This window comes from Eptatretus burgeri, chromosome 13 (assembly GCF_056783735.1).
Source record: "Eptatretus burgeri isolate ZD-2024b chromosome 13, Ebu_testis_v1, whole genome shotgun sequence".
Taxonomy (NCBI): domain Eukaryota; kingdom Metazoa; phylum Chordata; class Myxini; order Myxiniformes; family Myxinidae; genus Eptatretus; species Eptatretus burgeri.
This window is the reverse complement of record NC_140973.1, coordinates 64315080-64340275: the sequence shown is the minus strand read 5'-3', so window position 1 is coordinate 64340275 and position 25196 is coordinate 64315080. Positions and strand designations below refer to the sequence as shown.

Below are 25196 nucleotides of genomic sequence, written 5' to 3'. Positions count from 1 at the left end.
AATAAATGAAATTATTTATATACACTAACAGAGCACCCGCCCTCTGGGCGATCTTGTTCCAAGCATGCAAGACGTTCTTGAGATGCATACCATTATTTGGGTGGAGTATAGGCAACTGACAGCTCGGTCGACAAAAAATAAAAAAAATAAACCCATGAAGTTAAGTGCATGAAGCAAAAATATACCTTCTGTTTATAATTCAAAACGCCTCACTGCACTGGAAAACATGGGGACAGGAATACTGGAGTGTAAATGATGGAGACTTGGAATACCCTCCCTCACCTGGAGGTGGTGCTACATGATACACATTTACATGGAGAATTTGCGCCCCTCCCCCTCCCCCTCCCCATCCCCCTCTCCCCTCCCATTTGGGTCTTTTCAGTATTTTGGGTGCTCTGGGGAGTGCGGAGGGGGGTCCTTTGGGCACTTTGGGTTGAAAGTATTTCAGGTTACAATTGTGGGTGATACGAGATCAGCTGTCCAACCAATGGGTGAAGAGCGGATATACAAGAGAGGATATACATACATACATACATACATACATACACACACTCCATTATATATAGATTGGCTCATTTTTATGCTTGCTTTTCACCTCTTTACCATTTCGATTCAAATTATCCGCATCTACAGTGGTACGGTAGCTCTCACGTGCACATGTTGCTCACAAATGTGGGCATAATTTGACTGTTTGCATACGTTTCATTCTCAATGCAACACTTCCTCAAGTCTCACTTCTTTTTTTTTAATCCAACAAGCATCCAAAAATGGTAAGCGGGACGGTTCTATTCTTTACAGCCTGGAAATAACAAACTAAACATTACAAAGAGCATTCAACTTCTTCACTGCTCTATGGGAAACCGGAGCGGATCACCTTCATGTGGTAGCTTCGACTGCAAGAAGTAACAGACAATCCTAGTCATCCTCCCCCGAGGCTACAACAGCAACAGCAACCAAACCACAACTGCTCTATGGTATGTACTTAAAAACCTACCGCTCAGAGGGCTACAAGCTCGTACATCAAAACCACCAATAAACCTTAACGAGGGCACAGCTATTGTGGTTCGTTGGGGTGCAAGTGCAATTTGTGGCATTTCTTGCAACAATTCAATTCCTGTGTATGGCACTTTCCAGGAGACTTGCAACTATTGACGGAGTCTCGTTTTATTTTGAACCACGACGAGACCGCTTTCACATTATGCTGTGTGCAGCACATAACGCATTAGTCTAAGATGGCAGACAAAGCATTATGAAACTTGATGTCCATGCAAAACCTCAATACATAAAAATAACTCGCTCTCATTCAATTCCCAGCAGCACCACAACTCAATCCACACACTGCAACTGCAGGGGTTCAATTACAAATAGCATCGAAATATACATCACTCGTCGACAGCAGGTCGGGGAATAAGTTCATGCTTCATCAACATTGGACAATGTTTGGTATCAACGCAGTGTAATAAGAGTGATGACTTCACAGGAATAGGACAGATGTAGACCTTTAAAAAGGACTTTCTTCTGCTTACCGGTATGACTTGGTGAAGGGAGAATGGACAGGTACATCCATCTCCTCACCCTCCTCCTCGACAGGTCGGATGACGAGGGGGGCTGGCTTTCCACCTGCAGCAGAGCATTGGCAGTGAGCTCAGGGCGAACAATGCTCAAGACAAAGTAGAATTCCAACTCTTTTTATTTGCCTCAAAATATCAGGTTCTCAACCCTTACATCCCAATCCCATTTCTCCTCACCCTTTGAGGTTCATGTCTCTCAATCGGGTGTTTTGAGATAAACTCTTCCTGGTGATACATTATTTAAGCATCTTTATACCTCCTGATAAAATCCTTTATATCACTCTTCTGAAGACTCCACCATTTGTATTAGGTTTATACTAAGCAGTCATGTTGACGACAGACAGAAACCACATTGTCCACGGCTTGCATTCGTGAAAACTTTTGCAAATTCACACGAGCGAAGTGCAGTGCCCTTTTTGGGTAGTGGTCTATGGTGCTGCCTCTGGAATACCCCGAGACTCTCCAATGCGGTGCAATTGTGATAAATTTGGCCACATGGCGGATTCGGCGTGCACGCACAGTTTTAAGGGGAATTTGGTAACACTGGAGAGAAATTCTGTGGCTCAAAATCCACAGTGAATCCACTTTTAAAATAACAGGTTTAACAACTTATGAAGTTGGGGACACAGCAAGAAAACCACGAATAAAGAGGATATAGAAACCCACTGGCACACTTAATGAGGCAAATGGTCTCCCCCCCCCCCCCCTAAACCTTAAACTAAACTCGTCAAAGGCAGACTCGTTCAGGGACACAAATTCAGTTCCTCCACGGGTCAACTATGTATACAAAAAAATACAGCAAAACAACACACAATGGATGACGTAGCGGTTTTTGTGGTCTTCCCTTTGGTGCTATGTTGGGAGGCTCAACGTGGGCATGCAGGTCGGGCTCTGCACTTGTGTGGGATGCTCTGCTGCCGTGTCTCCTGCTTCAGGAGCTCCAGGCGCTGACTCTCTCGACTCTCTTCAGTCCTGAGTGTGGCTGTGTGCGTTGACCCACTCTCCTCTTCCCTCCTGATGACTCTCCTTTCTCTCCATGGTGTTTGAGCATGGCTGGTTTATATAGCCGTGGCTGTCCACCCCCTGGAGGGTCATGCAAATGCTCCCGTGGTGACGAAGTTGCTCACATGCTGCCGCCATGTTATTGGAACGTGTGGGCTCGCACACTGGAGTGGCCATCTTGGCATGGAGCATGTGGGGCTCGCACACGTGGATGCACCATGTTCATGCAGAAATTGTGAATGATTTCAGAATTGACAATGGGGAACAATTAAGTGTTCATTACGGAGGAGAGAGAGAGAGAGAGAGAGAGAGAGAGAGAGAGAGAGAGAGAGAGAGAGAGAGAGAGAGAGAGAGAGAGAGAGAGAGAGAGAGAGAGAGAGAGAGAGAGAGAGAGACGAGAGAGAGAGACGAGAGACACACACGAGACCAGGGCGACAAGGAACTTCAGACACATCTGATCCTGGTTGTTGCTAAAGCCCCGTCACACCTTGACGATTTAGCCAGCGTAAGGCAACGTATCAAAATTGATCTAAAACGCTGGCGTACGCTGAACTATTGATGGGTTTTTTTCCAGTTTTGGGCATATATTAATGAGTTGGACGTATGCATAATGTATTAGTGACGTACACAGAACGTTTCGATAACTTAGACCAACGAATGTTTAGCGTGTTATCTGCATTCACAACTTATGCCCAACGATAGTCTAACTTATGCTTAGCGTGGCAGAGTATCGCTGACAATCACGTGGCGTAGCCTATTAAAAGGCTGCCACTCGACGATTCAAATCACAACCGCACTAGACATCGAAGTGTCAACATCACCGTCATGCCGAAAAAAAGAAAAAAAAACCATGGAGTCTGGAACACTGACTGGTTCCTCCTGTGAAGCCCATTTTTATATACCAATTCCCCTAAACGCTGCCAATACACCATTATATGGTAGCTGTAAGTTAGAAACACGTTCAGTAAGTTCTGTGTTCGTCCGGAAGACGTCAAATACGTCTACATACGTCAATATGCGTTGGAGATACGTTACACATACGTTCAAAGCACGTTACTCATAGGTTAGAAATAAGTTTCGGGTACGATAGACATTTTCTCGATGTATTTCGACTTATGAGTAACTTACAAGTAACGTGTGTCAACGATCGCATAACGTGCCTACAACTTATGGCCAGCGTATGCGGAACGTGTGAGTCATACGCTGGCATACGTCAGAAAATTTTGAGTATGCACAAAATTTGTCGACGAGCTCGGCATACTACGACGTATGCCAGCGTGCTTCAGCGTGCTTCAGCGTGCTCTTAACATATACAAAACTTACCCATAACGTATTCGACATGTGCCAGCGTATTCGCCAAATTTTTCATACGTCGGCATACGCTGGCTAAAACGTCAAGCTGTGACAGCCCCTTGACTGTGGTTACATAACACATATGCTAACATTCATTATGAGAGAACTAATGAATCATGAACTCCTCAACCTTTAAGTAATTTTTATAACAAGATATATATCTTGTTATACGTCATTTTTGGTACATCTTGGACTATTGTGAGTCCTGTTTGTTGAACTTATTGAATGGCCCTGATGTCAAATGGGAAGATTCTATCTTGGTAATCGTCAGCAAGGCCAAGTTTCTGAAAATATTGCTCGGGTTCTCATTGTGAAAGGCAAAATAACCATTCGTGACGCTTTGCAACACATCAACAAGTGCCAGCTCTCCCCTCTTTCGTGAAGCCTTTGTGTCCCACTGGGACAGTCAGCATGTTGCAAAATGAGGCAAAAGCATAGGTCTTGCCATCATCTCTCCATACATCAGGTGTTCTCTCTGGAGGTTGTGGTAGTAACTTTGTATTCTTAAATTTGGCATCGGGTCTGGTAACATCTGCTGTTTGCATGATAAACCCCTCATCTCTCCCTGGCTGCATGGACTAATAAAGTAAAGTAACTTCCTTATCGTTTGCCTCCTTTAAATCCAAGTTCTCTTCACAATCACTTCAGTTACCCTTTTGCCCCATTTGTGGAAGAGTTTTCCAGATGCTTTTCAATCCCTTTCCTCACTGAAGTCCTTTCCAATAGACGCTCACGACAACTTCATGGTGCGAAATGTTATTTTCGACTCGATCCATCTGCAATCTGCCAGTTCCCCTATCTCACCAATGTTGGCAATGTATGTCCAATCCTCTCTTCTTTAGCCCTTACATCTAAGTAAATTCAAGTTTCAAAATTTGTTTCATGTTTATAAATGGCGTTACTTACCTTTACGATCAGGCTTCAGATGTCGGTCAACCGGTGGTGGCAAGGGGTCGACCAAAGGTGTCATAGCCCACCTCAAGCTGGAACTTGAGGCACGGCGTGGAGCAACTGCTGATGGCGATGCACAGGGTAATGTCTGGCTTCCTTGAGATGAGAAATCAAAATGGCTGCGAGGGGATCCCATGGGGATGTATGGACCCTCGGCCGGAGAATCGCAGGCTGTTCCTTCCCGACTGGAGGTGGTTGCCGTCGATAATGCTGGACTTGGCTCCATCGTCATGTACGTGTGATCCAGCTCACCTTCAGAGCTGCAAAGCAAGCTCTTCTTACGCTGTGGTGTGTCAAAACGAAAATTATTACATGGGGACCAGGCAATTACAAAATTAGGTGCAATAATGCACATTTAACAAATGCTTAGGATGATTCTGTCTTGAGGATTATCAAGTTGTAACATCAAATTTTATATTTCCCCAAAACAAGTTATAGGCTGGTGGAACTGAAAGATTATCAAAGATGGAGGGGGTATCATGCTGGAAACAAGTGGAAATGGGATGAAGCCTTCAGGTGTTTATTTCTCAAGGGGCATTATATATATATATATATATATATATATATATATATATATATATATATATATATATATATATATATATATATATATATATATATATATATATTATATATATATATATATATATATATATACACATATATACATATACATACACACACACACACACACACACACACACACACACACACACACACACACACACACACACCGATTCCCAGTTTTGAACCCCTGTAATTCTGTTGCTTAGAAACTCAAACAAAATATTTACAGGATATAGGTACATATTTCAAGTTTTTGTGGTTAAAATTTTTTATTGAAATCAGACGTGTGAAAAACTAGTTGTGAATTTTGACGCAATTTCCATCATTTTCAAGCAGTGTGTGCATCCTTTTCCAATAATCCAAGACCATTTTCTGGCACATTCCAACTGTAATTTTTCCAAAAACTGCTTGAATCCACTCTTTCAGATCTTTGATGTTCACTGGTTGAGTTGCGTAAACCATGCCCTTAAAGCCCCACAAGAAGAAATCCACATTTATCGCTCGACTCCACACAGCATGGCACCCAGTCAAAATAATATGGCCGACATCTTGGGTTTTCTGGTGGGCCCAAGACATCGGGCATGTAGGTCTCTTCTGATGATACACTGCCCGTTTGTTGTGCCAGATTTCCATTTGCTTTGTTTGTGTCGAGTATTACTCACGATATCGGACCCCAAAAAACATAATCAGTGTCGAAGAAAAATTATTAGTATACTTTGGGTACCACCGAATGAGCTGAGCTTGGGAAAAGCGCAATCACTTCCCGGAATACTTTGGGTACTACCGGCGTCACTAAAATGGCACCGCTTTTCTCACCACACTCAGTGGAGAACTTCCTCCTCCACATTGATGCCAACCAATGGGGATTGTCCATGCTCTATCCTGTTAAATGCTGAGCATTAAGGAAGGAAGCAGCACATACCATTTTTAAAGTCTTTGGTATGATAACTGGGGTTTGAACTGCTGACCTCCCAGACTCGGCACAGATGCTCTTACCATTGCACCACAGAGTCTGGTGTAAATTGGGAATAAAAGGATCTCGTAATTTTAAGTTTTTCAAGTTTGAGTTTACATTTTCCTTTGTATATTATGGAAAAAGTAAGACTAAATATATTCATAAAAGAGTTTCAGAAAAAGTATACAATGAGTGAAATAATTTTCAATCCAAAGTGGGAATGATATATACCATGTAGGAGCTGTAGCCATCACCAACTGATTCTAATGAGTTGCCCACATTACTGACTGTCGTCCGTGGATGATCGCAACTCTCTCGGCGAAATGCTTCTGTGATAAAGGTCAAAAGTCAGTAGTAATTAGATCTGAAAGCCCTTGAAGAAAATTCAAACACTGCATATCATGTTAAACATACAGTATTTTAGAATCTCAACCCCATGATATTAAGATCGTTCAGCAGTGGACAAAGCATTAAAAATAAATTAAGGTTTTCTATCTTTACAGATCTTAGCAAAATCAAATTAACACCTTAAAATAACAGCAGGGATGGTAACGAAATTAAAAACCATACGTGAGTTGTCAAGGGTCGAAATGGTGTTGCTCCTGCGGGTGACGGCAGGAGGGGACAGCGAGTAGAGAGCCTCGTCACCCACAGATTGTGACCTCGGGTAACTGTAGGCACATTTTTCATCCTCCGAGCTTGCCATGATCACATTGCTGGGCTTCGGAGGTCGTGGCGGAGGCATATTGCTTTCTCCGTGAAGTGATTGTTGGCTCACAGTGGACACGGAGCCAGTCAACATGGGCTCGGATGCCCGATTTTGGTCAAAGGTGAAAATTCGAGGGCTCTGCGAAGGGCATTCTGAAACCGGAGGAAGATCATAGGTGGGTTCGACTGTGCTATCCAAGGAATGGCTGGGAACAGAGATGAAAAGGCTACATCAGTACCACCAAATATTTATAGAGCACATTTGTTTGAACATTAAAAATAAATAAAACGAGAAATTTATTCCTGATAAGCAAAGCAGTATTCCTTTTTCTGAACCGTTAAGTATTCCTGGAAGAACTTAGGGTCAATAGGTTTGAAAAGTGACTGCAGGGAGGGCACAGGATGTAAAGAAATCTTAATAATCCTTCAGCAACTACAGTATATAAAAACAACAATAGTTTCAAACAGACACACACAAACACAGCAAAAACGATGTGGTCATACAACCACCCTCAGTGGCGTAATGGTTGGAGCGTCCCTGCCGAGTCTGGGAGGTTGGTGGTTCAAACCCTGGCTGAGTCATACCAAAGACTTTTTGTATGCATACGGTGTTGAGGCTCATGGAGGAGTGAGAATACCGAGCAAACTTGAAGAATAGAATACCGAGCGCATACCTCCGTCACGTAATGCCTGATCCAGGAGAACATATCGGGCCCAATACAATTTTGAAATATAGTGCGATACATCATTTTTGGCCCAATCTCTCAATGGTGAAGAATCACTTTCAAAATTAAATAATTATCGTGCACAGATCCGGATTCGGATCTTCTCCAAAATTAAACCAATTCTTCCTCGTCACACACCCAGCCTGCCCACCAAATTTCATCCGGATCTGTCCGAAACCTGTTGAAATATCTTGCACACAGACAAACAAGAGAAAAGCGTCATGCAAAGCATGATACTTGCAAAATCCACCCACCCCCCCCCTCTCCTCTCCAAAGATTGCCATCGATGCATAAAATTGTCCATTTCATTCAGATGAAAATTGACAATTTTTCAGATGAAATTTGAATGTTTTAGAAGTTTGACCTCGAGTTGACCTTTGACTTTTTGACCTCAAAAATAGTTGCTTCTAAATTCAGTGATGGACTATGCAAATCCTGTTTAACTTTCAAGTCAATAGGACGTAAATTGATCAAGTTAATAGGACAACTTAACCTTCAGTGGGCAGAGGTAATTAAGACATAAAAGAACGAAACAAAAAAAACCCAGCAGAATGAGAGGGGTAAGGGGGGGGACACACAAACAGCAGGATTGGGGAACAAAATAGAGGGAGAATAGGCAAAATAAGGGATGTGGGGGAGAACGAGGGAAAGGGAAGGACACATTGGGTGAACAAGATGGATAAGGCTGCAAACTCTCATTCACTGTCGTGGAAGGAAACCCGGAAAGAGGGGGGCTTCGGGAGAGTAAATGGGGGTAAAAAAAGATCATGGTTGTGGATCGGGCTGAACAGCTGTCTAAGTCCTGGAGGGAAGAATGAGATTGAAGAGACAGACAAAGTTCGTTCCACAGGTGAGGGGGGGGGAGGAAGCAACGAATAAAGTTGAGGTGAGCAGTGATTCTGGATTTTGAGAGTTACAGCAGAAGGGGGTTGCTAGCAGACCGCATGTTCCAGCTCCTCCACATTCCTCAACACTGTATACAAAGTAAATAAATAAAATATGACACCAAGATAATTAACAGACGATTGAGAAAGTAAGTTTTGGACCTTACATTGATCATCAATTTGATTAGAAATATTAAGCTTACATTTTGTACCAAATGAAATTCACTCCGTTTTACCTAAATGAAGAAATAATCAGTTCTTTTCATTCCACTTTGTATTATATGCAGCCTATGGCTGCCGGTTGTATCATTGTTGGGAGCATGGCTCTGCAGCTGAAGCAGTGCTCCCTTCCTTCCATGCAAATGTTGCTTCATCAGTATGAAGATTACCGCACTGCGGTTGCGTGCAGGTGTGGAACAGCGCCCCCTGTAGGTTCTGGCAAGAATTTGTAATTTATTCAGGGTGCCAGCAATAGCTCGCTTGCTCTTCGTGAAGGACACCATGGATCTTTAACGTCAAAGTAAGGTAGGTGGGCAGACGGGACGCCCAGTCGTCTTTTACATCCGTCCGATGAATGATGCACACACATTGCTGTCTCGCCCTGCCTGTGAAACACCAGGATGACAGTTTATAGCCGGACTGAGATTTAAACCCCAAATGAGACGGCTCACAGGTGAGTGTGCGTACCTCCAAGCCATCATGACGGCCCTAAATAATTTGTCTTCTTCAAGCCAACTGCTCAGAGTTAAAAGAACACTGGAAAACGTCCGGCAGTTCACTTGAGCGGATTGGAAGGGACTGTAAGCAGCCATCTCACTTCAGGACTGGTCTCCTCAATCTACTGCCCCCGGTGTTAACTCAGCCTGAAAATTATTCCACAGAAACCTGCTCTCTCTCTCAAGCACAGATCCATCCCATCATCTTCAGTTGTCCTACCCATCCTTCCACCCATGGTACACTGAATCCTGTGGTGAAGCAGTTGCTTTCAAACAACTTGCCTTCTCTTCACTGCAATGCAAACCCAACCAAAGGTAATCTCAGATCATTCCAAAAAAGTCCACAACAGGTGTGTGTCCACACTCGGGAGAGCCAGAAAACAACATCTTTCCAACGTAAAGATTGGATTTCCAAAATTGTCTCCTTCCTCTAAAATCTGGTGGCTCATGAATAAGTCTGTTTTCGGAGTATACTTCCCCTCCATCCATTCCCTTTTAAAATGGCAGCACAGCTGACTGTTTGTGAGAAGGCCGAATGACTCAATTCTGTGTTTGCTTCCAAATCTTGTGCCCCCAACCCCATTGCACCAACTGCTCCTGGACTCTGTCTTTTGCACCTGAGAAGGTGGAGAAGTGTCCGTCAACCCTCGACTAATTCCGCAACTAGACCAGACGGCATCAGCTCACGTGTCCTAAAAACCTGCTCTGCTGCTCTTGCACATTCACTCTGTCTCTGTCTCCTTTTCACCTTATCATTTGCCCCAGGTCATCTTCCATCTGTTTGGAAATCTGCCAACATCACTGCATTTCATAAAAATGTGAAAAAAAAGATCTCCTTAAATACAGAACAATGAGCTTACTTGCAATCATCAGCAAGGTCACGGAATCCATCATTGCAGTTCATATAAAATCCTTCCTCATCTCCAATGACTTCACCTCAGATCATAAATTTGGATTCAGAGAAGGCCACTCACTCCACTTTGGACATGCTGCTCTGACTCTCCTAATGAAGGATGGAGGCCCTCAATATCAGACATGAGATCAGGGCCGTCTCTCTGGGCATATCTCAAGCTTTCAATACAGTCTGCCATCCTGCCTTGCTCTCCAAACTCTCTGCCGGTGACATCCAAGGCTGACTACGCTCTTGGTGTACTGACTTACTCTACTCACGTAGCCAACGTGTGGCTCTTAACGGAATCCTTTCATCTCCTCTCCCCGTTAAAGCTGAAGTCCCCCAAGGCAGTTATTCTTGGCCTAGTCCTATTCCTAATCTACATCAATGATCTCCATGACTCTCTGGAAAATCCTCTTTATATATTTGCTGATGGCTCCACCCTCTGTCGTGACATCCCTCGTCCTTCAGACAGGCAGCAGCCTCTTCCTTCTCCAGACCTTGAACGAAAAAGAAAAAAAAAGAATCGCAACCTGGTAAAACACTTGGAATACGTTTTTCAATCCTGACAAATCTCTCACTCCCCACTCTCTCTCTATCTCAAAGGACCGTCTTGCAAACCCTCCTTTCTACTTTCATAACAATCCTCTTGAGGAAGTTTAGTCACTCAAACTCCTGGGTCTCCTGGGTCTCACGATCAGCCATGATCTTTCTTGGGCAAACCACATTTCAAAGTTGGCCTCCAAAGCCAGTCGGCGACTGAGCAACCTCCATCATGCAAAGTCCTTCCTTGGCACACCTGAGCTCCTGTCCACCGACAAAGCCTCCATCTGCAGCTTGATGGCATACTGCTTTCCCCTCTGGGCTGGCTCCCCTGCCTCACACATTGCTCACCTTGACACCATGGAAACCAAGGCCTTCAAGATTATTGGAATCTCACATGATGAGGCCGAGTCAATGGACCTATTATTTTCCCCATCGTAGAGAGGTCAGTGGTCTCTCTGTGTGACAGTCTTTCTGGTCTTGCACCTTCTGCTCTTTCCGTGCCTTGTTCCCCCCAGGTTTCTGCAGGGTGCATGCGGTCCACCATCAACCTTCTCCCGGTGAAACTCTCAACATCGAGGATCACTGCTCACCTCCACTCATTTGTTCCTCTTTTCCCCACCTGTGAAATGAACATCCACATTCTCTTCAATCTCATTCCTCCCTTCAGGTCTTCAAGACAGCTGTTCAACACCATCTCAGATCATCCCCATCCAAAACCATGGTTTTATTTTTTTTTTCTACCCCCGTTAACCCCTCCCCTTCCCTCCCACGTGTCTGTCCACATCTCCAGTTTTTCCCTCCTCACAGTTTGCTTCTGGATTTAATGAACGTGTTTGGGTGTTGTTTTTGTGCTATTTATTAAGAGCATAAAATAAAGTTTACTTTCTTGAGTTTCTATTATTCTTTTATATGCATCCTGTGGCTGCTGGTTGCACCATTGCTGTGAGTGCAGCTGTGCCGCTGATGCAGTGCCCCGTTTCCAATAAGCTTTGTCGACGTTGGAAGGATGACAATTCTGAGCCCACTGTCGGCCGTTAAATGACATCAGGTGGGTTGACTCAGCCCAAGACCCTACGATCTTAAGATAGCCACCAAAACCGTTAAACCAACACCAGGCTCATTTTACTGCATTATGAACATGAAATAAAGTTTATCTTCTTCAGTTATCAAGATCATGAAACTTACCTTTAATAATGATGATAATAATAAACTTGATCCAATAATGTGAGGATGAGGTTGATGATGGCGACGATGAAGAAGAGTTGATGGAGAGGATCGGTACATCGCCACATTGGCCGCCTCCCCTTTACTTCGAAAAACAGGCCACGCTCTCTAATGCCATAAATCGATATATAGCATGGTTCTTGGAAGTATTTTGAAGGCGATTTGTGTTCTTCAGCCTTCAAATATATATATATATATATATATATATATATATATATATATATATATATATATATATATATATATATATATATATATATATATATGACTTGATTTAAATAAAGGTTTAAAAGAGGTTTAAAGGTTTACAAATGAAATTAATTCCAGGTTTTACCGCCATTTTACCCAGTGTCTATTGCACCACCCTATCTAACGCGTTGCATTAGTTAATTGTGCCCGTCGTATGTGTCCATTATGACGTCCTTAAAAACAGGAAGTTACCTGTTTGGAATATTTTTCAATTTTGTTTGATTGCCAGATAGGCAGGCGAGGTTAAAATGGTGACGGTTCTGGGAATCGAGACTAAAACCGGTGACGGTTCTGGGAATCGAGACCCAAAAACAATGGCACACAACATATAGCGGTTCCCAAGGTAGTCATTTCGACATTACTCATTTCAGATACGGTCCTTCCCTTGTGTCTCATTGGTTACAAAGGGAATATGCGTTGTGAGGGATTAGTTAGATTTTTTTTCCTCATTCTTCCCTATTTTCTTCTCGACATAATATGATCCGCTCCTCACATGACCGAGCACACGCAGCTATCAGCCTAATTTGCATATGCACACCACAAACTGTTTGAAGCTGTGCACCACAATCAAACTCCCATTTCCACCACCTTCTTCACCACAATTCTGCCAGCAATAACCACCAAACTCTATTCTCATTCAAAACCACTCCATTCAAGCTCACCTTTCCAGCCTTCTACTATAATCCACATTGCCAATACCCAACGACATTTCGACTCCACAACACCAACCATATTTATCTCACCACTACCCACTGCCTTACTGCACCTCAGGACCATCATCTCGCCTTGCTCACGGACACCTTTGGACCACAATCGTACCCGGCACTGGTCACAGGGGCGAGTTATTCAGCCAGAGAGAATTATGAGAACCCCTGGAGCGAGAGCCGGTGGTGGTTGCTGTGGTACGGAGTAATCATTGCATGGTTCGTGGATGTTTACTGCCGCAAGGGACGGAACGCTAAGGAAGCGGACCAAGCGCCAAGCAGTCAGCAGAGCAAGAGACGAAATCAGCTCGTTTACTGTGGACGTACAAGTTATCGGTGAGGGCAAAGCCCAAAGAACCGCTCTTTTTAGAGCAACCACTGACTCGCACCGTCTTTCTCACTCTATGCACAGACATTGCATCTCACTCAAACCTCTTCATCACGTACCCAGACACCCCCCTTTTCTTCATTACCACCCCCCCCGCACCCCACCCTATTACCAACCTACCGCCACCCTTACCTTCCCGGCACTTTGGACGAGCACGTGCCCGCATGGACACTTTAGCTTTTCTTATCTCTCTTACTCATCCATATACCGTTTGGCAGAGTGATTCTGATGGCACCTGTTAGTTAACTTAATCAAATGGAAGACCACGAAGGAACCAGAAGAAGTAAAGAGCAATGATGAAGTAATCAGGAGGAACCTGGATAGAATTCGGGTTTCAGCCGCTACTCCACAACCCTCAAACCCATCCAGGTGCAGCCAAGTGAACCTGATAAAAGAATCTCTGCTGGAATTCACTTCTCCTTGGAGAGATAGATAACAAAAGCGAGAAAAAGAATAAGAGATGAAAGAGAAGAAAAAGCAAGAATTAGAATGAAAAAATAATTGTGCAAGTTTGTGTAAGCTCGATAGAATCGGTATATAGTTCTGCTCTTTGTGTCTTTAATGCATGAATGCGTCACTGTAGGTCTTATGCCGCACCACACAAATACTGTGTGTCCCTGCTGTACATATACCCCCTGTGAATAGACCCCTTGTCTTCACTGTGCGACGACACCAATGTCAGTTCAGTTCAACCTGCTCGTCGTGTCCTGTCCCCGATTGGTCCAGCACAGTCCGCAGTATTATTTAATTAGACGGAAAGTATCACCCCACTTGGTTTTCTCTCGTTAGCAAGCGCACACTCACTGTATCACTCGGCAGTAATCTGAGTGTGCGCTGAGGGCATGAAACTTCGTTTATCTTGTCAGCTCCTCAGGGAAATGGTGTAAGATGGATAACCCTGTTAGAGTTGGTAAAGTTAATTGACATGTGTGTGGTTGCCTCGCAACCCACCAGGCCGCGGAGTAATCCACAGCACGTCGGCCGACAGGGCCAGGCGCTCGGGAGGAACCAAAGTTCTTCCCCAAGTGGTGAACCTCAAACCCAGTACCGTACCAATACTACCCCACTCCTCTCTGCACATGTGTGATCGGGTCAAATTGAGAGCCAGCGTACGATGAAACAACAGACTTGGCTTTCTCTTCATGTTCCGATCAGTATTCAAAATATAACATTCAATTTAAATAAGCTGTTCCTCAATCATAAACTGATAAGATGGACGGACGGGCGGACGGGCGGACATGAACCAATTGCTTAACCCCATTTTTTACTTCGCGTGCGCTGGGTAAAAATCATTAAATATTTCTTCCATGTGACAAAACAACATTGACCTCGACTGTGAGATGTGCGTGACAAATAATAACGAAAGCACTTCAAAGATAAATCATAAAGACCAAGGGCGATAACGTTTCACAAACTATAAAATGATTCAAAGATTCAAAAGCTTTTTCTAAGATCCAACAAACCCATGCCAGTATTTAATCCATGGTCCATATCATCAGGTATGTGCAAAGACAGGTATCTGTTGAGAAATTGATTATAAAATCAGATTGGTATTCATAACAAATCGTTTTAAAGCAAACAATCCGAGTAACGGGTCATAGATTACTCTTTCTCGGATCTTCGAACATGAACAAAGAATAGCAATAGACCTAAAAGAACTATCGACACGAGGAATGAAGAAGAACGTGGATTCAAAAAAAAAACGAGAGACGAGAAGAAAGCAAGAGATCGATAAAACAAAATGTACAAACACAGTCGATAAATGGACTTCGTGTGTGATAGGAAGGACATCATGAAGATAAATGGACAAAATGAGTGCATAAACAAATAAATAATGTTAACGCAAAATCAAACATCAAACCAGGTAAGTGCCACCAATGAGATGTGAACACCTGAAACTCGAGTACGCAGAGGGTCCACAACAGATTTATGTCATGATCGGTCCCTGCCTTTCATAGGAGTGAAAAGTAATTATAACATCATGATTTCGAGATGTAAACAAACTAACACACATCTCGACAAATCACCAATGAAAACAATGCCAAAGGGGAAGTGTGCAAAGATCAGTATTTTAAACATCGGCTTCAGCGTGCGTTTCTACCTTCAGGCATCATCAGCTGACAGAAGCAGCTCAAAATTGTGGAACTCGTATCATGAAAGTTGACAAAGGTATACTAACCGCCACAAGAAGCAAAGATGGTTCCCACTGTGGTTAACGCACCTTATCGACAGGTATGCTAACCATTTGGGAAGGAACGATGGTTCCCACGGTGGTTAGCATACCTTATGGACGAATATGCTAACCTGCTGTGGGAAGCAATACTGGTTCCCAAAATGGTTATCATATCTTGTGAACGGGAATGGTAACCGCTGTGGGAAGTACCAATACTTGTTCGCAGACCGACACGAAGTCCAATCATGCTTTCTCTCAACCTCTATACCGTTTGACACCACACAACATGTCTGGTATCCAGAAGGAAAAGAAGTTGAGAGGCCTCATCAGTAACATCATAGTTTACATCAGTGATATCAGATGTTACCAACAGATCGTCAGAAATGTCACATTTTACACCAAATGGATCACCCAATCAATTTTGTCATTTGTGTGCGGTACTCATCATTGGAGCAGTTAGATCATTCTGGAAGCTCGGGAAATGAAAAGGCCATCGGCCGAACACTGTGCAAGGTAATTATGTCATTTTTGTACAACCGCGAAGAGGTGATCTTTGTAAACATGTTCTGGTACAAGTTATCACCGACTACCAGGTGCATCAAAGAGAAGCAGCCTTCCGACATCAATTTTGTGATCGCTGTGGGCGAAACCTTTTAAAACTCCCAACAGAATGTTGCGTCAACCTTAGAAGAGGGTAAAGTCGGTGTAAATGCTCCACGATGGATGGATTAACATTGAGGAATGTGAATGAAGAAATAAGTGATGACAAAATGGTTTCAGGGGTGATCGTAACATGCTTGCGCCATCATCCTCCATAAGACTTGCGCCACAAACAGAGGTGGGTTTGTTGAGACTTGACACTCAAAACACCATAGGGAGCAGTGACCAAATGCACCGATGTGGTTGGAAAAGTTCATGAAATATATAAAACAAGATGGATTGGATCACCGCTTGGGTCGTGTTACAGCAGCTTTAATTTTTTGATCAAAATTCATCCAAAGAAATACTAGAAGGACACGCATTGATGTCGCGACATCACCAGATATGCCTCCTCCCACATTATTACATCATTATACATACTTGCACCAAGTTTGATATAAATCCCTGAACCCAGACTCAAAATATTAAATAATACTGGCTGCCAGACCATGTGTCTGATCAGATTGAATTTAAAACTTATATTACCCATGACTACTAGATTAAATTTGTGACATTTCACATCAATTGATGAAGTTCGAGAGAAAGATTTTTTTTTCAAATATTTTCCGATCAATCCAATGTGGCTGCCAGACCATGTGACCTATTAATTATTCGTGAACACCTTGGTGTCCCCAATTGTTGGGGAACATGCGTGTGATGTCTCCCCTCGATCTGTCCAGCCGTCCTGGAGAAGAGGATTTTTTAAAGGTTTTTTTTATGTTAAAAAAAATGGCTGCCAAACCATATGACCGATGGCATCATCAATTTTTCCCCCCCAAACAATTTAGTCCGAGATGACCCTCAATAATTTTCATACTGATCGGATAAAGCTTTTGACGTATACAATTACGATGTCGTAACGAAGTTACCTATGACATCCCCAAAAAAATTTAAATCACGTTACCCATGGGGAATACTTGTTTTGTGCCAAGTTTCAATTTTTTTTTTCCATGGAGCGGTTTCGGAGATAGAGGTGCAAAAGTTTTTCCTTTTTTTCCAACACGGCTGCCACACCACGTGACTTGTGACATCATAATTACCATTAAAACATTCTACATGAGTAGTCGCACCTATGGTGAAGATTTTGTCGATCGGATAAGCGGTTGCAGTGAAAAGAGAGAAAATTAGCATGGACGGACGTACGGACGGACAACCCAAAAACATCATGCCTCTGGCAACTTCATCAGCGGGGGCATAAAAAAAAACATTACACAAAAAAAAAGAGAAAGAGAGTATCTGGAATTGAAAGGAATGAAGCACCTGGATATAAATGAATTCTCCTCACCTCCATGGGCAAATGTAAGAATTGCCAGAATGATCCTTCTCCGGGGTCAGATTGTGCGGGTCATGACACAGCAATGGTGCAATACCATTGGCTGCAGGTCGAGGTTCGAGAGGAGGACCGACGATTTGCTTCGAGACCTCGGGACTCAAATCCGACTCCGAGGATGTGGATACTTGATTTTTGACTCTGAGAAAGGAAAAAAATAAAAATAAAAGGTCTTGTTGAATTGGTATCGCAAGCCTGCCCTATCTTTCACTCAAAGCCGTTTAATGACTTTTAATTGTCTTGTGCAACGACTTGTCAACGATTTCCACCAAACGGACAACACTTCACAAGGTGTGCCTAATTTGGTTACTTATTCCCTTAATTTAAACTTGTTCCCTTCACCCTTTGATGAATTTACTCCGTTTCAATCAAAGCAGCTGCAGATGGTGCAGAGGTAGCGTACTTGCGTTTCAGCCGTCAAGCCTAGGTTTGGATTCCCGACCCGACTACAAACTGTCAAATTGATGCTTCACAGGCAGGGAATTGTATCACAGAGTGCACCGTCCCGTCAGATAGATGTTAAACCTGGTGTCCTGTGTGCTTGCATTACTGAGTGGATGTTAAAGATGCCAAGTCTTTCACAAAGCACCGGCGAGTTGTCTCCGGCATCCTGAAAAAAAATTTGCAATTTCCAACGCAAATAAGTTTGAGCCTCCAGTCAAACGACAGGCCTGGCCAGCTGGTTCGTGAAAGCTTTTGGCCATTCTCCATCGTGTGCCAACCCCAAAAGAAGGTGGAATTAATTGGGGCCATTAAGGTAAATCATAATAATAGTAATATTAAAACTGCTGGCAGCGATTCCGAGGACTGAGACGCCTCACTCCGATTGGTCGATCGAGCGATGACATCTTTGACAATGATAGGCCGGACCCGATTATGCAAACTTTGAAATCAAGAGATCGAAACATGGAGGAGGTGATGCATTTTCAAGGTTTTCATGAAATCCAATATGGCCACCAGGTCACGTGACCTACGACATCATTCTGAGGATATACATCAACTCAAGTGGTATACTATAGGTGGCCAAAGTTTCAAGTTCCTCTGATCAACGGTTTGACCTGTAGGTCGACACAACATTCATGGAATCACAATACAGTATCAATTTTTTAAACCGCCGAGTCAGCACTTCTTAATTTTGGCCGCTGCGCACTAATTAACTGGAAATTAAAACATCGGAAAAAAGAGCATTCTTCGCACTCAGGTGGACAATATGTATACCAGGTTTCAACTCAAATGATCGAAAAATGGAGATTCGGTTTAACGGATTTCATGAAATCCAATATGGCTGCCAGGTCACATGACCTGTGACATCATCCTCAGGATATGCATCAAGTCAAGTGGTATGTTGTAGTCGGTCAAAGTTTCAAGTTCCTCCGATCAACGATGTGGCCTATAAGTCTGCTACAAATTGTGGAATCATCATAATAATGTAAACAATTTCAACAGGGCACCTCTCGGTCCCCCAATTAGTAGTCGTAGTAGTAACAGCTGCCAAGAAGCCAGGAGTTTCAACTTCTCCATTTGACTTGTACATGCTGCACTTATACTTTGGAACAGTTCAAGTCAACAACGCTACTGCAAACATAAAAAGCTACATTTGGAACCACGCCGAACACACGACCACAAACACACCTTTGCCTCTTTCAGGACATCGATTATGCAATCTCACACGTACTCAAGTGCTTCGGTGTTTCCTTTATGGTGAGCATGTTCACCAATTTGGTAGTGTACCCTCTCATTGAGCCAAGGAATCTGGGATTGATCCTGAATGGACTCAAATGTACACAAAAATTGTTGTACAGGTGCAGTGCCGGCAGAGGGCACTGCATCTCAGAGCATGCCATCATTCAGCCACGAATGTAAAGCTCGCTGTCCTGTCTGCATTTAGGCTTCCAGTGTCAAAAGCTTCCTAGATATCTTTAGAAAAGAAACAGGCCAGTGAACCAGCAAATTCCCACGGGGTTTAGCTATAAGTGGATCAAATGTCACGTCCCAAGTACGGGGCAAGCACACGACTTCCTCAACATCAAGGTGCAACCCGAATGTGGACAATTATAACCGAAACACATTCACGGGTGTACAGATTCAGAATCCAAATTGTATTGGCAGTAACAGAGCCGGAGATCTTTTGGACTGTGCACAGATTGTCAATGCATTTCTAAGTCTGGAACTCAAGCGCAGGAACTCTTGCCAATTTTGATCGGAAGGCGGCGGAGAGACAGCAGTTTTCTTTATGGACAGACACAATGACTTCATTTCCCTGGAATGCCCAAGGGGGCAAAACGCATCTTATGAAATCTGCTCGCAAGTCACAGAAGTAGTCCAGTATTTTTGGGGCCACGTTAACTCGAGGATGTGCGCGGTGCCCCTGTTGTGCTTTGCACATATGAGCTTCATTATAAAGACAGGCCGGACAAGGCGACCTGTCTACCACAAACCCGTCGATACACTTACTGTTCTCCTTTGCCCTTCCAGTCTTCCAGCATGTAATATTCCTCCGTCTGTGCACATTGCATTCGACTGAGCACGCTGCAAGGGCTGGGAAAAAGGGAGCAAACGCGAGCCGATGAATACAATCGATTCCAAATTAGGTTGTGGATGCTGAAGGGTTCTTACTGTATGTTGATTACAGGTAAAGCCAGTCAGAGGTTGTATACAGGAATTACTCTTACCAAATCCGACATGATTGCATCAACGTAGTGCACTTTTCTTTGAGCCGTCTCGTATAGATTTGATTGTTGACCCAGACTATAAAAAGATGCAGATTGGTTCTTAGCAAATGGGGTGAAGTGCACCCAATGAGTGTTTCATCCTTCAGGTGGACATGAAGTTGGGTGCCCAGTCTGCTCACATTAGCGGGTGGACGTAAAGTATCACACGGCGTCTTTCACAAAAAGTTCGCCATTGTGTGCCAAAACCCTGTCCAAATTCATGCCAAAACCTACACGAGGTACTGCATCAGTGGCACTGCTGAGCCTCATTGCTGATGCAATCAGTTGGCTGAATTTGTAATCAAATCCCGGTCCAATGCACAATCGCTGTTTCGTGAGGACGTGCAATCATGCAATCCAACATGTAGTCATCCAATGACAACTCTTACTAACAATAAATGGATTTCTCAAATAGTCTCACATCAGCCATTCATCACCACTGCTGGACCAACTAGGGCTCGGCATTTCCTCGGGAAAGTTTCTATCCTGTGCAAACAAGAACTAACCTGTCGTGTGATGGCACTGTGGTCACACATTCAGACAGGAGCAAGTACTCCTGAACATCCGTACCATCCTCTTGGTAAATGCTCGGCCTCATGGGCAAAGGAGCCGCCTGGTACGGCGGTGGCGGAGAGGTAACCACAGACTGGGTGGACAAAGAGACAAGCGGCTGAGACCCGCTTCTCGCTCTCGATACAGAGTCCGTTCGGACCTGTCCCGTCACCTCACAAGCCTTCACGTGGTCTGCCAATGGGAAAGGCACAACATTGAACACAAACATTATAAAAGCAATTTTAAAATGAGAGGAGACAAACTTTGGTACCTACCAATTCTGTTAATACACAATGTGAAAGTGTCATCATTATTGGAAAACTGGTCTTCAAGGAGGACCGGTCGGTCGGTGTCGGCGGAAATACACGCACGACAATTTATTTGACATCCTTTTGCAAAATAAAACAACCGGTGTCAAGGTATTTACACAAGAGGATCATCGGAGAAACCAACTGGTAAACTGCAATCGCACAAAAGATGAACTGTAACCGTCATGATTTTGTCAAAAGTATTGGGACATGCATTTGCTCTCCCTTGGATCAAAAGCGATGGTCGTCGGTATAGCGTCTCCGTCCACATGGATCACCTAATGTTAAGGGACTATCGCTTGTTTATAAAAATCGATCAAGAAAATAAATAAATAAATAAATGTAATACAGGTACACCCATAGCAAACTTGTTCCCTCAACCAAACAGATCGAGATTGTCCCCTTGAGCGTCGCCGGTGCAAATCCATGCCACGAAAGCAAAATTTGAGGACCATTACACCGGGAAGAACTCGGGAGTATAATCCCAGCAGCTGCCTTATAAAAGGCCCAAATAATCACCGATGTGTGCGCGAACAAGTACATGGGCACAACGTTATCCAGTTTCACAAAGTCTTTTTCTTATGCTTTGCCACCGCACAATGGCCGCTCTGTGACCTTAGTTCAGTGCACTAGTCAGTCTGCCTGCATTGCTGTTTGTGTGCTGAGCAAAGATGCCACCGACGTCGTGGCCCCACAACGGGGCGGCGTCAAAACCACAACGGGCCTGTGTGCGCATTGCAGAGCGAGAAGCTCGATCTGTACTCGAAGCTCGGGACACGACAACCATCGAATTGCACGAGTGTTCACGCCTCGTCCACGTACCGCCCGCAAATAAAACCTGCTCACACATCACCAAAATGGACTTTTCGTAATTACTGCAAATTGGCTTTGGGGGAAGAAGCCTCGTCGACCATCGAAAATGGTACATCGTGAACACCACACCCATTACCTTATCCAGGTGTTAACTTGCCACCGTTGTTTGATTTTTGTTTTGCGTTTTTTTTACACGGTCTCACATTCGCGGATGGACTCGTACCTACAATCGCAACCAGGGCAGTGACGTCAAAACACACGACATGTATCCAAACAATGTCAACAAACAGCAGACACGTCAACACTATATGGGATTTGAACCTGGGACCCTGGCGCCACCAACTACATGCTCACATGGGAGCGCCCAACAATGGCAACATTTTTGAAGCTTTTAAAAATCATTAATATGGAGGCATCTCAGCATTCCACCTTTGTGATTGCCACAAATCACTTACAAGCTACCCAACGCACCGGAGCCCACACCTTTCGTAAGCAAACAAAGTTGCTAAATTCCCCTGAAAGACAGCCGAGGCAAATTCCTACGAGGAATAAAACTCGTCGAACATGCAACACAGCTGTTGCAGTCGAGCAAACTGAGCAGCCAACGCCGCCCTGGCAGACACGGCGGGTCCATAAAAAGTGCACCGCCAAATGAAGAAAGCTATGCGAGCGAAGGAATGTTGTTGTGCTTCAGTCACGTAGTGGCCGAGCCATTGCAACGCCGTGTGAAGGCCTAGATTGATGAATTGCGTAGTTGTAAGATATTATTACAATTGTCTATATTGTCATTGTTGTGGTTGTAATTGAAGCTTTGTTTCATCTGTGACCTGACACACAAGAAGGCCATTCGGCCCATCATGCCTGCGATGCACCAACCTCAGAAACCATCACCCATCCACACACAAGCTACCTACTTGTGTGTGGATACCTACTACTAGTCCTGTCAATATCCCCATAGGCACTCCATCTCCAATGCATCTTGGGTGCCTATCAAACACCGATTTCAACATGTCTGTCCTCTTCTACTGCCACTACCTTTCCAGGGAGACCATTCCATGCATCACCTTGAAAGGGTGATGCAGATTTGTTTTCTTCTTGTTGCCGATTACCTGGCAACCGTCCATTCCCTTAAACAGCCGATCACCAACCGCCGCTGGGTGACCATCAAATACGCGTCCACATCACCAAAAACATCTCGGCTTTATTAAAGTCCCATTTCACTTCTTATTCTCTTAACTCACACGTTTACTGGTCAGCATCCTTGCTTCACAACACCCTCAACCTCTTCGGTTTATTGTCTGCACTTTAAATACCTGGTTTGCTATTGAAGGCTCACCATTCGTAGAGCATTATTATGGGACCGCTGTGACGGTTGCAGACCAAGAAAGATCATTCCCAGATACGGCTGAATCCTTAAAGTGAACCGTAGAGATGATAATTTGGGGATGTGTACCAATCCATAAGCCCACTCTTTGAGACATGTATGGTGGCATCTTTGTTACCCACAGATGCGACGGCATCAACAACACACGATCCGATGGACGACGTCCCTCCTACTGTCAAAAACTGAAGCCCAGTTTGTCCGGTACATTTCCACCAGGGGGATTTAATCCAGGAAGTATCAATACAACCGAGTTTTATCAAAATGAAATGCTTTTACGCAAAATGGGAGCAAGATCATTTCTCCGAAATCCATGCCGTACCAAGGTTAGGCTCTGCAAATACTCAAGTCACTACATGGTCTTTGGGGTCATCGATGTATTCCTTTCAAAAACACATGGTGGAGGCTGGGAGGATAGCCTAGAGGTACTCACACTCACTTTTGAGCTGTCTCGCCTGGATTTGAATCTCAACCCAGCTATAAACCGCCATTGTGGTGTTTTGCAGCCTGGGGAAGGCATCATGATTTACACTGTCCTTCGGATGGCTATTAAACTGAAGGACCCATCTGTCTGCGATGGTCATTGATTGACGTTACAGATTCTATGGTATATTTCATGAAGAGAAGGTGCATCATCATCGGCACTCTCAACAAATTACTAATTCCTGCCGGGACTGTGGGTAGAAAGTGGTGTGGTGTCTCTTGGATATCACTTGGCACCAGGTTACACCGCTTACTATCTCAAAGTGGGGTTGTTTTTTGATTCAGCAACAACATGCCAAACAAATTCACGTTCCCCCCCCCCCCCCCCAGGTTGTTCGCATGTTACATGCCACAAATGACATCGATGTTGTTGATGTTGAGGATGATCCTATATGCATCAATGTTTTTCCTAGCTCTTGCAAGCAATTCAATCAATTCTGGACTGTATACAAACATAACTTTCAAAACGTTTCATTATAACATACTAGTTGGGGGAAGGGAATGCAGATGTGAGAAGAAGAAAGAAAGCGAGGAGGGGTGGGAGAAGGGAAGGCAGTGTGAGAGGAGGAAAGGAAAGCGAGGAGGGGTGGGGGAAGGGAAGGCAGTGTGAGTGGAAGAAAGGAAAGTGAGGAGGGGTGGGGGAAGGGAAGGCAGTGTGAGTGGAAGAAAGGAAAGTGAGGAGGGGTGGGGGAAGGAAAGGCAGCGTGAGTGGAGGAAAGGAAAGTGAGGAGGGGTGGGGGAAGGGAAGGCAGTGTGAGTGGAAGAAAGGAAAGTGAGGAAGGGTGGGGGAAGGGAAGGCAGCGTGAGAGGAGGAAAAGAAAGCGAGGAGGGGTGAGGGAAGCAAAGGCAGCAAGAGGTGAGAGGAAGGAAAGGCAGATGTGTGGTGGAGCGTTAATTATGATTCATACCCTCATCAAAATGATTCTGCAGAGCATAACAGTGAAGATGGAAACAAAATAATGTCTGAAATACATTTTCTACCAGTCATAATATAAATACCACCCAGAGACATACACCGACCAGGCACAGTGGGAGACAAACACCGCCCAGACACATCCGGAGCCAAGCCGTCTGGAGACAACCGCTGCCCAGATACGTCTGGAGCCAAGCCGTCTGGAGACAACCGCCACCCAGACACGTCCGGAGCAAAGCTGTCTGGAGACAAACACCGCCCAGACACGTCCGGAGCAAAGCCGTCTGGAGACAAACACTGCCCAGACACGTCCGGAGCAAAGCCGTCTGGAGACAAACACCACCCAGGCACAGTGGGAGACAAACACCGCCCAGATACGTCCGGAGCCAAGCCGTCTG

General features: G+C 44.2%; 1 protein-coding gene across 5 annotated transcripts in view; it reads right to left on the bottom strand.

The window, feature by feature from the left end:
* Window positions 1-25196, bottom strand: part of LOC147014655 (GRB2-associated-binding protein 1-like) — a 122974-nt gene that overhangs the window by 7244 nt on the left and 90534 nt on the right. For 3 of the 5 annotated variants that reach the window (XM_085852800.1, XM_085852804.1, XM_085852802.1), the window contains exons 3-9: window positions 20855-21092; window positions 20092-20175; window positions 17593-17778; window positions 6970-7313; window positions 6631-6728; window positions 4833-5160; window positions 1527-1620 (exon numbers count right to left, since the gene is read on the bottom strand). In XM_085852800.1, coding sequence (XP_085708926.1) covers window positions 1527-1620; window positions 4833-5160; window positions 6631-6728; window positions 6970-7313; window positions 17593-17778; window positions 20092-20175; window positions 20855-21092 — 1372 coding nt within the window. The remainder of the gene's footprint in view (window positions 1-1526; window positions 1621-4832; window positions 5161-6630; window positions 6729-6969; window positions 7314-17592; window positions 17779-20091; window positions 20176-20854; window positions 21093-25196) is intronic. The other 2 variants (XM_085852799.1, XM_085852801.1) reach the window with 2 other exon arrangements.